At 45.6% G+C, this 14,098-nt stretch overlaps 1 protein-coding gene across 1 annotated transcript in view; it reads left to right on the top strand.

Annotated features, from left to right (window-relative positions):
- Positions 1 to 12,816, top strand: part of MARCHF9 (membrane associated ring-CH-type finger 9) — a 50,631-nt gene extending 37,815 nt beyond the window's left edge. Inside the window, exon 4 of the mRNA XM_083729481.1 lies at positions 11,816 to 12,816. Within this exon, the coding sequence (XP_083585607.1) occupies positions 11,816 to 12,144 (329 nt within the window). The 3' untranslated portion in view covers positions 12,145 to 12,816. The remainder of the gene's footprint in view (positions 1 to 11,815) is intronic.
- Positions 12,817 to 14,098: the final 1,282 nt, after the last annotated feature.

Here is a 14,098-nt window from a genome sequence, read left to right as displayed (position 1 = left end):
CGGGAGGAGAAATGAAAGGGGCTCCGTTTCTCTTCCCACTTCGCTGAAGGGGCGCTGCGCAGAGAGGGGGAGATTTTTTTTTTTCCTGTTCTCCCCCTCTAAAACAAGGTGCATCCAATGGTCTGGTGCACCCTATAGAGCGAAAAATACGGTCAATATCTATGGTGTTCTGTGGGGCTGCCTGTGGCCACCCATTCAGGAGATGGGCCAGGCCCTCGCTGGCTGCAGCATCAGATAGTCCCAGACCATTCAATGGCGCTGTGCACACACATTCATTTAATTGTGTCTTCCTGTGATCTCTGGACGTTTGGACCTGACTTCCTTTCTGAGCGAAGATATTAATCCAAGTGCCAGATTTATGTTTGTTTTGCGTGTTTGTGTTTTGAAATAGTTCATAAAATACCTTGGGAATGAAGCCTGATTGCTGACAGAATAAAGTTTATGCTTCAACAGCATGGGAGAGATGGGAGACAACTGCTTACAGCAGACGTCCGCATTGGGCTCAATATGGCCTAGTTGCCATAGTGCCATAAAACCCCTAAATCTGCCTACCTCGATCGGAGCACACCAATTTTACAGGTTTTCATGCACAATCTGTCCCCAGTAAAAGCTGTGAGCAGCTAAGGAAATTGTTTTTTTTTAAATAAAATAAAATAATGTTTATTAAATCTTTGTTTAACAATAAAGACACATAGTAACATAACATTTTCCAATATCCACATTTCATACACTTCCTTGGACTTCCTCATGCCTCTTGTTCCTGCTTTCTAAACTCATAAAAATTTTGCCAGCAAATTATTAACTTAATTTAGTATATATAATAAAATTTTCCACTATTAATATCTCAAATTTTGAAATTTAACGACTCTCTTATTGGAACTCAATTATAAAATACTGTTTATCCAAAGTTTGTCTTTTCTTTCAATTACCTTCAAATTTGTATTCCTTATTACTAATTTAATTTGTTGGAGCCATGTTATTACAAATCTTACATCTTTCTTAACATTCATACAATTTACAATGTTTTTGTAGATAATCCTTAAATTTCTTCCAGTCCTCCTCCACCAGTTCTTCTCCCAGGTCTTGGATTCTGCCAGTCATCTCAGCCAGTTCCATATAGTCCATCAGTTGCATCTGCCAATCTTCCAGTGTGGGCAAATCTTGAGTTTTCCAGCATTTAGCAATGAGTATCCTTGCTGCTGTTGTAGCATACATAAAAAAGGTTCGATCCTTCTTTTGCACACTCTGGCCGACAATGCCCAAGAGAAAGGCCTCTGGTTTCTTAGGGAAGGTATACATAAATACCTTTTTCATCTCATTATATATCATTTCCCAGAAGGCCTTCACTCTAGGGCAAGTCCACCAGAGGTGAAAGAATGTTCCTTCAGCTAGCAGCTAAGGAAATTGAAGGATGCCTGCCCGATTCAGACCAAAGGTCCACTTTAGTCTGCCATTCTGTTTGTCACAGTGCCAACCCAGATTCTTCCACTGAAGCTCAGAAGCAGGACATGAGAGAACTAAGAATAAGAATAAGAATAATTTATTATTTGTACCCAGCCACTCTGGGCGGCTTCCACAAAAACCAAAAATACACTAATATGTCATACATTTAAAAACCCCTAAGCAGTTTACATTATCGATGAGAGTCAGGAGTTAAAAGCAAGACCTAAACATTTCAAAGCAGAAATAAAATCAGTGGTTATAATGTAAATTATAACATAGAATGACATCTTAAAATGAATGACAGCTTTATATGTCCCTGGGTAAAGGACCCCTGACCGTTAAGTCCAGTCACGGACGACTCTGGGGTTGCGGCACTCATCTCACTTTACTGGCCGAGGGAGCTGGCGTTTGTCCGCAGACAGTTTTTCCAGGTCATTTGGCCAGCATGACTAAGCCGCTTCTGGCGAACCAGAGCAGCGGACGGAAACACCGTTTACCTTCCCACTGGAGCGGTACCTATTTACTTGCACTTCGACGTGTTTTCAAACTGTTAGGTTGGCAGGAGCTGGGACAGAGCAACGGGAGCTCACCCCATCATGGGGATTCGAACTGCCAACCTTCCAATCGGCAAGCCCTAGGCTCTGTGGTTTAAACCACAGCGCCACCCCATCTCTTTTATGATCCTGGGTAGGTTTGCGTAAACAAAACAGGGTTTAGCAGGACATTGAAAATAGTACAGAGAAGACCCCTGACTAATGTCAACAACCATTTGAAGACAAAATAAAAATAGTGGAAGGCTAAGTTTTACCTCACAGGAATGCTTTTGGCCATTTTCTTGAATTTAGGTAGTGTTTTAATCCATTTTTGCTGGGGCAGTAGTGAACCCTCAGTGGCTACATAACTTTATTTTCTACTGATTCCACATTAGATTTAACTTAGCTCTGGTCCGAGGAAACTGGTCATCCAGGCATTGCTGGACCCTTAACTCTCATCAGCTGCAGGCAGCATGGTCAGTGGCTGATGGACATGTAGAACAGCTAACTTAGTTTGCCAAACCTTTACACTGGTACCTTGGTTCTCAAACGCCTTGGTTCTTAAACGCCTTGGTTCTCAAATGCCAAAAACGCAGAAATAAGGGTTCCGTTTTTCGAACATTTTTTGGAAGCCGAAAGTCCAAATCAGTTGTCAGCTATTGTTTCCATCTGCACCAATCAGAAGTTGTGCCTTGGTTTTCGAACATTTAGGAAGTCAAACGGACTTCCGGAATGGATTAAGTTTGGTGCTTTTGGTTTTGCTATTTAGTTTGCATTTTTGTTTTTGAGGCTTTTTCGGTTCATTTGTTTTTGTGACTGTGTGGGACCCAGTTCAGCTACTGATTGATTGATTGATTGATTGACTGCGGAAATGGATAAAAGCCCCCCCCTCTCCAAACAATGACTATCATCAGAGCAAGTAGGAAAAAATAATAATTTAATTTTCCTCATCTACAATACTGTCTTATTTATTTTATAGTACAGTACATTGATTATTGCTTTCATTTTATGGATCAGTGGTCTCGTTAGAGAGTAAAATTCATGTTAAATTGCTGTTTTAGAGGTTGTTTTTAAAAGTCTGGAACGGATTAATCTGTTTTGCATTACTTTCTATGGGAAAGCATGCTTTGGTTTTGGAACAGACTTCTGGAACGGATTAAGTTTGAGAACCAAGGTACCACTGTATTTGGCATTACAAACATCATACAACATCCGTATATAAAAATTTAAAATATATACAAATAAACAGCCATGTAAAATGTATAATGATGAGGATTTTCGGTGGGATTTCTTCCCGCTAAATAGTGCCATGCGCCACTCTAAGAGATACTACTGACAAAAACTCAGCCACCCTTGCAGTTACTTCTGGGTTAATGTCAAACAGGTAGAATCTAATATTTTCAGTGTGGTGTAGTGGTTAAGAGCGGTAGTCTCGTAATCCTGGGGAACTGGGTTCGCGTCTCCGCTCCTCCACATGCAGCTGCTGGGTGACCTTGGGCCAGTCACACTTCCTTGAAGTCTCTCAGCCCCACTCACCTCACAGAGTGTTTGTTGTGGGGGAGGAAGGGAAAGGAGAATGTGTGCCGCTTTGAGACTCCTTAAAGGGAGTGAAAGGCGGGATATCAAATCCAAACTCTTCTTCTTCTTCATTGTGCCGTGATGTTAGGCTACCCAAAAAAGGGGATAGCACGTGTTTGCGTAGCTGGTTGTACAATGGACAGTAGAAAAGGATATGTTCTACAGCAGGCTTCCTCATCCTCGGCCCGCCAGATGTTTTTGGCCTACAACAAATGATCCCTAGCTAGCAGGACCAGTGGTCAGGGAAGATGGGAATTGTAGTCTCAAAACATTTGGAGGGCCGAGGTTGAGGAAGCCTGCTCTACAGTGTCCAGCACATTCAAAGAACATGCGCAATGTCTGTCGTTTCTGGGGATGTTTAAATATCTGGCCTTGACAAAACTTGAGGGGAAAACGTTCAGTCGGGCCAACATAAAGGCCCTGCATTGGACTGGAATTATTAATTTTGAGATATAAGTGCCCCTGTTATCCGTTGTATTGAAACCATAGAACTTGGGGGAGCAAATTTTATTTGCAGCTGACTCGATGTTTTGTTTTTCAATGCCCCTTAATCTGGTTTGAATATTGCAATAAATATACTGCTCACTTGAATTATATACAAGAGTTCCAAGTCAATACCAATTGATCTGGTTTTGCTATGTAAGAGTTGGAAGCATCTGGATTCATAAGAGTCCTTAAGTAAGTCAGAGAGCAGACTCAAAGGCTGGCAACATCTGGAGGGCCACACATTCCCTCCTCTACTGACGTGGCTCCATCCACTATGTGTGCAATCCTAAGCATATTGACTAGAGGTTGAGCTCTGTCTTGCCAGGATTCATGGAAACATAGAGTTGGAAGGGACCCTGAGGATCATCTAGTCCAACCCCCAGCAATGCAGGAATATGCCTTTGTCCCATATGGGAATCGAACCTGCAACCTTGGTATCATCAGCACCATGCTGTAACCAACTGAGCTATCCAGTGGTTTCAAACTCAGTTTGTTGGCCCTCATCCAGCTATCCAGAGTCCAGTTACTGGTCTAGACTTGCACAGCCAATGGTCTGACTTGGTACGAGGTAGGTTTTCTGCCTGACACTCTGTATTCCAGCTGGACACTGTTGAGGCTCTAGTTGCAGACTAATGAGCCAAGCCTCCCAAAATTTAAATATTGGCCCATCCAAATCAGCATTCTCTACACCAGGGGAGGGCAGATATCACAGCCTGTCAGGTGTGTGTTGTGGTGTTTTGTTTTGGTTTGGTTGGGGTTTTTTAAGCTAGAACCTCTCAAAATTTACCAGAGAGCCAGGTGCTAATGGAATACACTTAGAATGAAATGGCAGGGTTCTTTCTGAGCCAGGGAGTTTGTTGTCGGTATCAGAACTGAACTGAGCTCCTGGACAGCCTTATTTCATTTCAGCAGCCTAATTTGATGGGGGAAGTTGTTTTGATGTTGCTTGTGTTAGACAATTGGGAACCAGCTCATCGGCTGATCTACTCCGCCTTCATTCAGATGGTCCCCGTCATGTCTGTGGATTTGTGGCTGAATATGGGAAATGGCACATCCATCACATTAAATGTTCATATTGATTTTTAATTATCTTTCTATTGCTTCTTTTCTTTCTCATATTGTATGTTATTATATTAAAGTTTGAATTTAATGGGATACAATACAATACAAATGAAAGAAATAAAAGAGGTTGTACAAATACAATTAAAAGCCGTACAGTACATTGCATTATAATAGCTACAACAGGTGGAAAAAAATCATTAAGTGGTCTCCCAAGACCCTCAGCAGTTTTCAAGTGGTCCATGCGGGGAAATGTTTGGGAACCACTGATCTACTGCAAATTATCCAGGGATCTACCAGCAGATCCCAATCTACCATCCTTGTCCACAAGGCCTGGCAAGTACCCTTCTCCAGGTTTTCAGACAGAGGTCTTTCTCAACCCTACCTTGATACACCAGGGATTGAATCTAGGATTCTGCATGCAATACTACTACTACTACTACAACAACTACTACTAATTTATTATTTATACCCCGCCCATCTGGCTGAGTTTCCCCAGCCACTCTGGGCAGCTCCCAATCAAGTATTAAAAACAATACAGTGTTAAATATTAAAAACTTCCCTGAACAGGGCTGCCTTCAGATGTCTTTTAAAAATAGGATAGCTGCTTATTTCCTTCACATCTGAAGGGAGGGTGTTCCACAGGGTGGGCGCCACTACCGAGAAAGCCCTCTGCCTGGTTCCTTGTAACCTCACTTCTCGCAATGAGGGAACCGCCAGAAGGCCCTCGGCGCTGGATCTCAGTGTCCGGGCTGAGCGATGGGGGTGGAGACGCTCCTTCAGGTATACAGGACCAAGGCCGTTTAGGGCTTTAAAGGTCAGCACCAACACTTTGAATTGTGCTCTGAAACATACTGGGAGCCAATGCAGATCTCTCAGGACCGGTGTTATGTGGTCCCGGCGGCCACTCCCAGTCACCAGTCTAGCTGCCGCATTCTGGATTAATTGCAGTTTCCGGGTGACCTTCAAAGGTTGCCCCACGTAGAGCGCATTGCAGTAGTCCAAGCGGGAGATAACTAGAGCATGCACCACTCTGGTGAGACAGTCCGCGGGCAAGTAGGGTCTCAGCCTGTGTACCAGGTGGAGCTGGTAGACATGCAAAGCCTTGCACTCTGCCACTGAGCTTAATAGCCACTAGGTTCTCATAGCCAAGGTCCCTAGTTCAAACGCTGTGCTCCTGGGCACCCATGATATTATTTAGATGCATGTTTAATCTGTTCAGTGGGCAGCAGTTACCCTTTTCTCCAAAGGTGTGTCCTGATTAGAAGATTGCCGGCAGCTTTTGTGTCACCTGCCTTTGTCAATGGCCTCGCGCGTGGTTGAAGGCGTGGGCGGCATAATTAGGACTCGGTACGCCCTGTGGCTGCCTTTCCTTTGGGCTCCTCAGCAGATGGCTAGAGATTTTACCTCCAGCACCGCGCACCGTCAAAGGGAGAGAAAGCCTTTTTTAATTGGAAGCCAATGACATTCACTAAAGAGGCCAAGCCGTGTTTGTGGCACTGATGGATGAGCTCTGGCGAGACAGAATGATAACAGCTAGGCCCCTTGTGGGAAGTGAGCGGTGCGCTGTCATTGGGAAATGAATGAATGACTTTTCCATTTCCCATTGATTCAACAGGGACACGTGGCGCATGGTAATGACCCACGTTAGAGGATGGCGGGAGCACAATTGATTGTCACTGGGTGGCATCCAGTTGGGAGATGGTATTTATAACTTGCTGATCTCTTGGAGTTCCAGAGTATGTTGCCGGGGGGGGGGGGGATTATTTTTCAACAGGCACAGAAATAAGGAAACAAAAAAAAAGGCGTTACAGACATATCGCCCTCTAAGTAAAGGTAAAGGGACCCCTGACCATTAGGTCCAGTCATGGCCGACTCTGGGGTTGCGGCGCTCATCTCATTTTATTGGCCGAGGGAGCTGGCATACAGCTTCTGGGTCATGTGGCCAGCATGACTAAGCCGCTTCTGGCGAACCAGAGCAGCGCACAGAAACGCCGTTTACCTTCCCGCCGGAGCAGTACCTATTTATCTACTTGCACTTTGATGTGCTTTCGAACTGCTAGGTTGGCAGGAGCAGGGACTGAGCAACGGGAGCTCACCCCGTTGCAGGGATTCAAACCACCAACCTTCTGATCGGCAAGTCCTAGGCTCTGTGGTTTAACCCACAGCGCTACCCACGTCCCCCATGTCGCCCTCTGTATGCATGTTATTATCTATCAAACTTCTGTCACAACCTTATCCCAAAACACGGAATGAATGCACCCTGCATCCCTCAGAAATTCCTGTAAATAAACCTTCCCAAACTCTGCGCCTTCCTGATGTTTGGGACTATAGCTGTCATTAACCCCAGTGAAAGGGCCTGACTGGCTGAGACTGTTGTAGCACACAAGGGCCTTGCTAATGGGGGTCAACACTCGAGGGCACCAATGCTGCTGTAATTTCATCAACATTGCTAATTTATTGATACGCATAGTTAACAAAGACTTGTGATGCAGATTTAGCCAGGTTTTCTATATTTTGGGAAAGTTTCCCTTCAACATTCAGTCTTGCGGAATTATTTTATATGCCAATTCCCCAAGCATGACGTTAACATAATATTTTGGCATGCCCCAAGGAAGAGGAGACAGGTGGAACTTACTTGATTATCTCCGAAATAATGATATTTACCTATTTCTAAAGGTTTCATATTATTTCACACTCCCGCCAAATATATTTCATATTTGCTTAATCACAAAACCAACATTTCCCAGATGTTTGTTTATTCACTCTCCTGAGTCTGCATGATCCGCAAAGGCAGTCTCCATGTCATGAAATAATACATTTACACCCTTTTGTTACCAAGAATCTGGTCTGTGCATTATCATAGGTAGGAAAGGGTCCTTTTTACATGTAATATTATGTCTCTGCCACCATCATTTGTACATTTGTAGAGCCTTGCCCAAAACCACACAGTTAGTTTCATGGCCAGTTGGGGATTTGAACCCTGTTTTCTTCCAGGTTCTAATTTGATGCTCTAACCACTATGCCCAGTGGCATACCTAGGGGTTGGCCTCTGCCAAGAGTGGGGGCCCAGGAGGGTGCAAAAATTGCACCTCTCTGCTCTGGCTTGGAGTGGCTCGGAGCTCACCTGCCTGTCCGCACACTCCTTGGGGAGTCCTCCACTGCTCTGGGTGGCTGGGCAAGGTGCATAGGCTCGTCTGCAAAGGGCACAAGGGATGTGGGCACAGATACATCTCCTTGCCAAGGGTGCAAGGGAGCCTGGGTACGCTTCTGACTATGCTACATGTTATGCCACAGAGTGATATTACCGTATTTTTTGCTCTATAAGACGCACCAGACCACAAGACGCACCTAATTTTTGGAGGAGGAAAACAAGAAAAGAAAATATTCTGAATCTCAGAAGCCAGAACAGCAAGAGGGATCGCTGTGCAGTGAAAGCAGCAATCCCTCTTGCTGTCCTGGCTTCTGGGATAGCTGCGCAGCCTGCATTCGCTCCATAAGACGCACGCACATTTCCCCTTACTTTTCAGGAGGGAAAAAGTGAGTCTTATAGAGCAAAAAATACGGTAAGCAAAAGACAAGTCCCTGTCCCAAGGGCTTTAACATTTAAATTTCAGCACATGGGAAAGAAAGGGAAGGGAGGGAGGTGAGAGGGGGAGAGTATGTAGCATAAAGCAGTTATGTCATCTTGAGCTTTTGTTGCCCTTAGTTCATGTGTGCCAGACTAAAATTGATTCTTGGCCTGGGTTCCATGAAAATGGAAAATGAAAGCTGATGTTTTTTGTTTTTTAATCTAGGTAGGGAATAGGAGCAAAACGGTACAACTTAATCCAAAATCTACCCAGGGAACTGCCAGGAAATCTCAACACCCCACGCTCAAGAAATACATTCATGCAGAACCATATAATGTATGCAAATATGCTTAACTTACACGGCTCAATATGCAGGTTTTATTTTGGGTAGGTGGTTGGGGCGTAGGAAAAGATGCGGCCTAATAAGTAGAGGAGGGACGCGGGTGGCACTGTGGGTTAAACCACAGAGCCTAGGACTTGCTGATCAGAAGGTCGGCGGTTCGAATCCCCACGATGGGGTGAGCTCCCATTGCTCGGTCCCTGCTCCTGCCAACCTAGCAGTTCGAAAGCACATCAAAGTGCAAGTAGATAAATAGGTACCGCTCCGGCGGGAAGGTAAACGGCGTTTCTGTGCGCTGCTCTGGTTTGCCAGAAGCAGCTAAGTCATGCTGGCCACATGACCCGGAAGCTGTACGCCGGCTCTCTCGGCCAATAAAGCAAAATGAGCGCCGCAACCCCAGAGTCAGCCACGACTGGACCTAATGGTCAGGGGTCCCTTTACCTTTACCTTTAATAACTAGAGGCCAGGAGAAACAGCTAGGTGACAAGTCTTGCAAGACAGATGATCTGTGCCCTGTGGATACTTTTCCAATATGCCTTCACAAATAATGAGGACTAGCTATAGAGAGAATTACTTCGCCATGTAAATGATTGTGCAAGGCACAGTCTACTCTTGTACCTGAGTCTCCCCCGTCCAAACGCATATGTGCTGGAAATCGCATGAGCATGCACAGAGCTGCATAAGAGAAATTATTTGAGTGACACGGGTGCTTTGTAGCAAAGTGGAAATGGATCGAGGTGCAATCCAGATGGACTCAGACCTCACCTCTTAACATTCATATACAGTGGTACTTTGGTTCTCAAACTTAATCCGTTCTAGGAGTCCGTTCCAAAACCAAAGCGTTCCAAAACCAAGTGCATTTTCCCACAGAAAGTAAAGCAAAATGCATTAATCCATTCCAGACTTTTGAAAACAACTCCTAGAACAGCAATTTAACTATCTAGCGAGACCATTGATCCATGAAATGAAAGCAATAAACAATGTACTGCAGTCACACAATCAATCAATCAGTAGCTGAACTGGGTTCCACACAGTAACAAAAAAAAGAGCCGCAAAAACAAAATGCAAAATAAATAGCAAAAACAGACAGACCTCAGTGTAACACTCAAAACGGAAGTGTGGCACTCAAAACGGAAGCGTAACACTCAAAACAGAGCACGTTCAGCTTCTGAAAAAAGTTGGCAAACCAGAACACTTCCGGGTTTGCAGTGTTTGGGTTCCAAATTGTTTGAGTACCAAGGCATTTGAGAACCAAGGTACCACTGTATTCATTTGTTCATTTGCTTATGTAGTACCCTCAACCTGTGTGATCCAAGAAGGCCCTGAGGAGCATCCAATCTGAAGTTTGATAGAAGAAAGGGGGGGAGTGGCAAGTGGGGAAAATAATGTACCCTCACTCCAATTGCATGTGCTTGGCCTTGGTTAGAGGCTTAGGCTGCAGTCCTAACCCTGCTTAACCAGTGAGGAAGCCCCATTGACATACTGTATTTTTCACTCCATAAGATGCACTTAGTTTTTAGAGGAATCATACAGAAAAAAAAATATTCTGAATGAAACAGTGGATGTATGATTTTTGTGGTTCATGCTGTGGCCACAGACATGATATGTGATTTGATGGTGAGTTTGGTGTAGCCCAATGCAAAAATCCTGAGAATCCATGTGGATCCGTGCTTTGTAACCACGTATTTGTGCCATTGCGGCCCCACAAAACAATGGATGCGTGATTTTTTGGTGCAGGCTGTAGCCATGGATATGCTATGTGATCTGATGGTGAATTTGGGGTGACCCAGTGCAAACATCCTGAGGATCCATGTGCTTTTACCCCCCCCTCCCAGGCAGCCTCCTTTATTGCTAGAGTCCCTTATCTCCCCTCCCGATTGCTTGCTGATTAGCTGATCAGTGGCTTTGTTTCAACACCCCCTTTCCCTCTTTCTAAACAAACAAACAAAAAGCACAAAAACAACACCCCCTTTCCCTCTTTCTAAACAAACAAAAAAAAGCACAATCTGCTTTTTGCCCCTGGGCAATTCGGCTCCAGGGGCGACGCATTCGCTCCATAAGACGCACAGACATTTCCCCTTACTTTTTAGGAGGAAAAAAGTGCGTCTTGTGGAGTGAAAAATACAGTACTTCTGGGTGGACAAGCTTAGGACTGTGCCCTAAAGTGTAGCAAGAGAACTTGGGTTGTGCCAAAGGCTCCAAGGGATAGATTGAGATAGGATTTGGTGCAAGTGAGAGCGAGGGGGTCACACAGGTGTGTGCTGGGAGGCAGTTCCAAGCTTATGGGGCACCAAGGGAGAAAGGCAACTGGAATTGCTTGCGGGAGCAAGAGCGGTGACTGGTGGCGGTGGAGGGGCTCTGGACTTGGGCAGGGATTTGTTGCTGGGATGATATGAACAAAGAGATCGACCACAAAGCAGACTGGAAGCCAACGTAGCAATTTCCGGACATATGGGTCAGAGCAAGGAGTGAGGCGAATGCGTTTGTCAGAGTGCCTGATAAAAGTGAAGGGACGTAGGTAAAACCACAGAAGGGTGGAGAGGAGAAGGTTGCAAGAGAAGATGAAAAGCAGGGTGTGGGCCAGAGTTTCTTGAGTCTTTGCTGAAGAGCAGAAGAGACAAAGAAGGGCTATATTTTTGTGATGTGCTTGAATATGGGGAACAAAGGAGAGTGAGGAGTCAAAGATCAAGCCAACATGATGAGAGGCTAAAAGAAACTGAGGTGCCTTATTGGACCCTATTTTCAGAGTTCCCCCAGCCCTGAACCCAGGCAACCATCTTATATTTCCTTCCTTCTTTCGACAGGCTTGATTATCCACGAAGGCTCCTCGGTGTATCGAATATTCAAGCGTTGGCAAGCGGTGAACCAGCAGTGGAAGGTGCTGAACTACGACAAAGCCAAGGACCTAGGGGAACCAATTGGCGGGAGCACAAAGCCCGGAGGGCGGAATTCACGGACGAACCCCTCCTCGGGGAGTGAGAGGACCTCCCAGCGGGGCCAGCGGGTTAGGACTATTTTGAACCATCACTGTGGTTATACAATTCTGCACATTCTCAGCCACCTGCGGCCTAACGAACATCGCGGGGGCTCCAGTTCCAGCCGCGAGGTTGTCATGAGGGTCACGACGGTATAATAACAGCCTACGGGGCCTTTGTCAAGAGGGAGAGGCTCCACGGTTCCCATGGAAGGAAGAAGCTGATGCCTTCATCTTCCGCACAGGCTCCATTCCGAGCCCTTACGGGGCGGGCCGCACGCTGTATACTGTCCGACGCAGGAGGTTGCCTGGTTCCGTGGTGTTGCCGCCGCAGACCCCACCCGCCTCTTCCTTGTTGTGCGTGGGGAGTGCCTCAACTTGGTTGCACCTTCCTGCCCTCCCATCAATGTGAATTTTTTTTCTTTCTCTCTCCATCCAGCTTGTGGTGAAAGGAGAGACAACCCCCCCTCCCTCCCCCCAAAAAACCCCCCAAACCCTCCTTTGTTATGACTAAACTCCTTGGAAGTGTGGTGGGGGGTTTTATTTATTTATTTAATTTTTAAAAAAATCAAAACAACAACAACACACAAAAAAACAACAACCAGCCCCTGCCTGGTTCCTTCTGAACGAGTCTTGGCGCCAACCAATCCAGATATTTGAAAACATTTTTACCTCATCTTTCAAAGGAAATCCTGCCAGAAGACCCATCCTGCCTTTCCGAACCATCCCACTGGTCTCTCTGACTGGGAGACACCAACCAGAGAGGTTCTGAACTTTTACCCATCCCTCCAAAATAATAATGGTGCAATAAACATGTTTCTTAAAGCAAAATGGCATCTTGCAATAAGATATATTTACCTGTGCATTTCATCTTTAATTTAATGCATGGAAATCTCTTTCTCTTCCTCCCTCTGCCCCTCTTCTTTTCTCCTTCTCTCTGACAATGGAAGGATAAAGAATTGTTTATATACATGAAGGTGTCCTTCAGTTGCATTGTTCACTTTCTGTTCAAAAAGTCTGTTCCAGTCAGGTCAGAGTATGTGCAATGTGTCGTCTAGTGGGCATGTGGAGATGATGGGGATGTTTATACAGCGAAGGGATCCTTGTGTTAACTTTTAGGACAGGGATGGGGAGTCTGTGGCCCTACAAATGTTGCTGAACTGCAACTCCTGTTATTTTTGACTGTTCGCCATGCTGGCAGGGGCTGATGGCAGACCCACAGGGCCTCATCTTTGTTTTACGGAAGGTTCTGGCAAGAAAGAAACTAAAGCCTTAAGAACGACCATTGCTGCCTTGGTTTTAAGGACCCAAACACATTTATGGCCCAATCCTAATCTTGCTGACTTGGAAGTACAACTGGTGTGTTGAGGCAGAGCTGACTGGCGTCACTTCAACTTCATTGCATGGCCTGGGGCAGGGCAGGGCAGTGGCAAGCTCAGGGTGGCACAGATGCACCAGTGCGAGTGCTGCTTTGGCTCTGCTGGCACATCGGTGTGGCCCTGACCTCGCTACTGCTCTACTTCACCTCAGCCCCATCCGGGTAAACTGGTGTTAGGAGGGCGCTTCCGTTGTTCTGCCCCACCACACCTACCCTAACCTGCAGCCTTGGCAGCCCCAGGCAACTACCGCATTTTTTGCTCTATAAGACTCACTTTTTCCTCCTAAAAAGTAAGGGGAAATGTGTGTGCGTCTTTTGGAGCGAATGCAGGCTGCGCAGCTATCCCAGAAGCCAGAACAGCAAGAGGGATTGCTGCTTTCACTGCACAGCGATCCCTCTTGCTGTTCTGGCTTCTGAGATTCAGAATATTTTTTTTCTTGTTTTCCTCCTCCAAAAACTAGGTGCGTCTTGTGGTCTGGTGCATCTTATAGGGCAAAAAATACGGTATCTCTCACCTCTTTCTTGCCTGTACTGCGTCAGGGCAGAGTTCAAGAGAAACTTGAAATGACCCACTGTAAGAATTCCCAGAGAACTTTCAATCACATGTCCGCATTTTGGAATTTACGCTCTGTACACGCAGGTTGTTTTGTTCCCTGGAGTCACGGTGCAAACATGGGATCTGTTGCTGCAGTTGGCATCTGGGAATTTTCAGCTCTGTGCTTTTTGAAAAGGGTG

The sequence above is a fragment of the Podarcis gaigeae genome, assembly GCF_964106915.1.
Source record: "Podarcis gaigeae genome assembly, chromosome: 2".
Lineage (NCBI taxonomy): Eukaryota > Metazoa > Chordata > Lepidosauria > Squamata > Lacertidae > Podarcis > Podarcis gaigeae.
The sequence above is the reverse complement of the archived record's forward strand: the minus strand, read 5'-3'. Positions and strand labels throughout refer to the sequence as shown.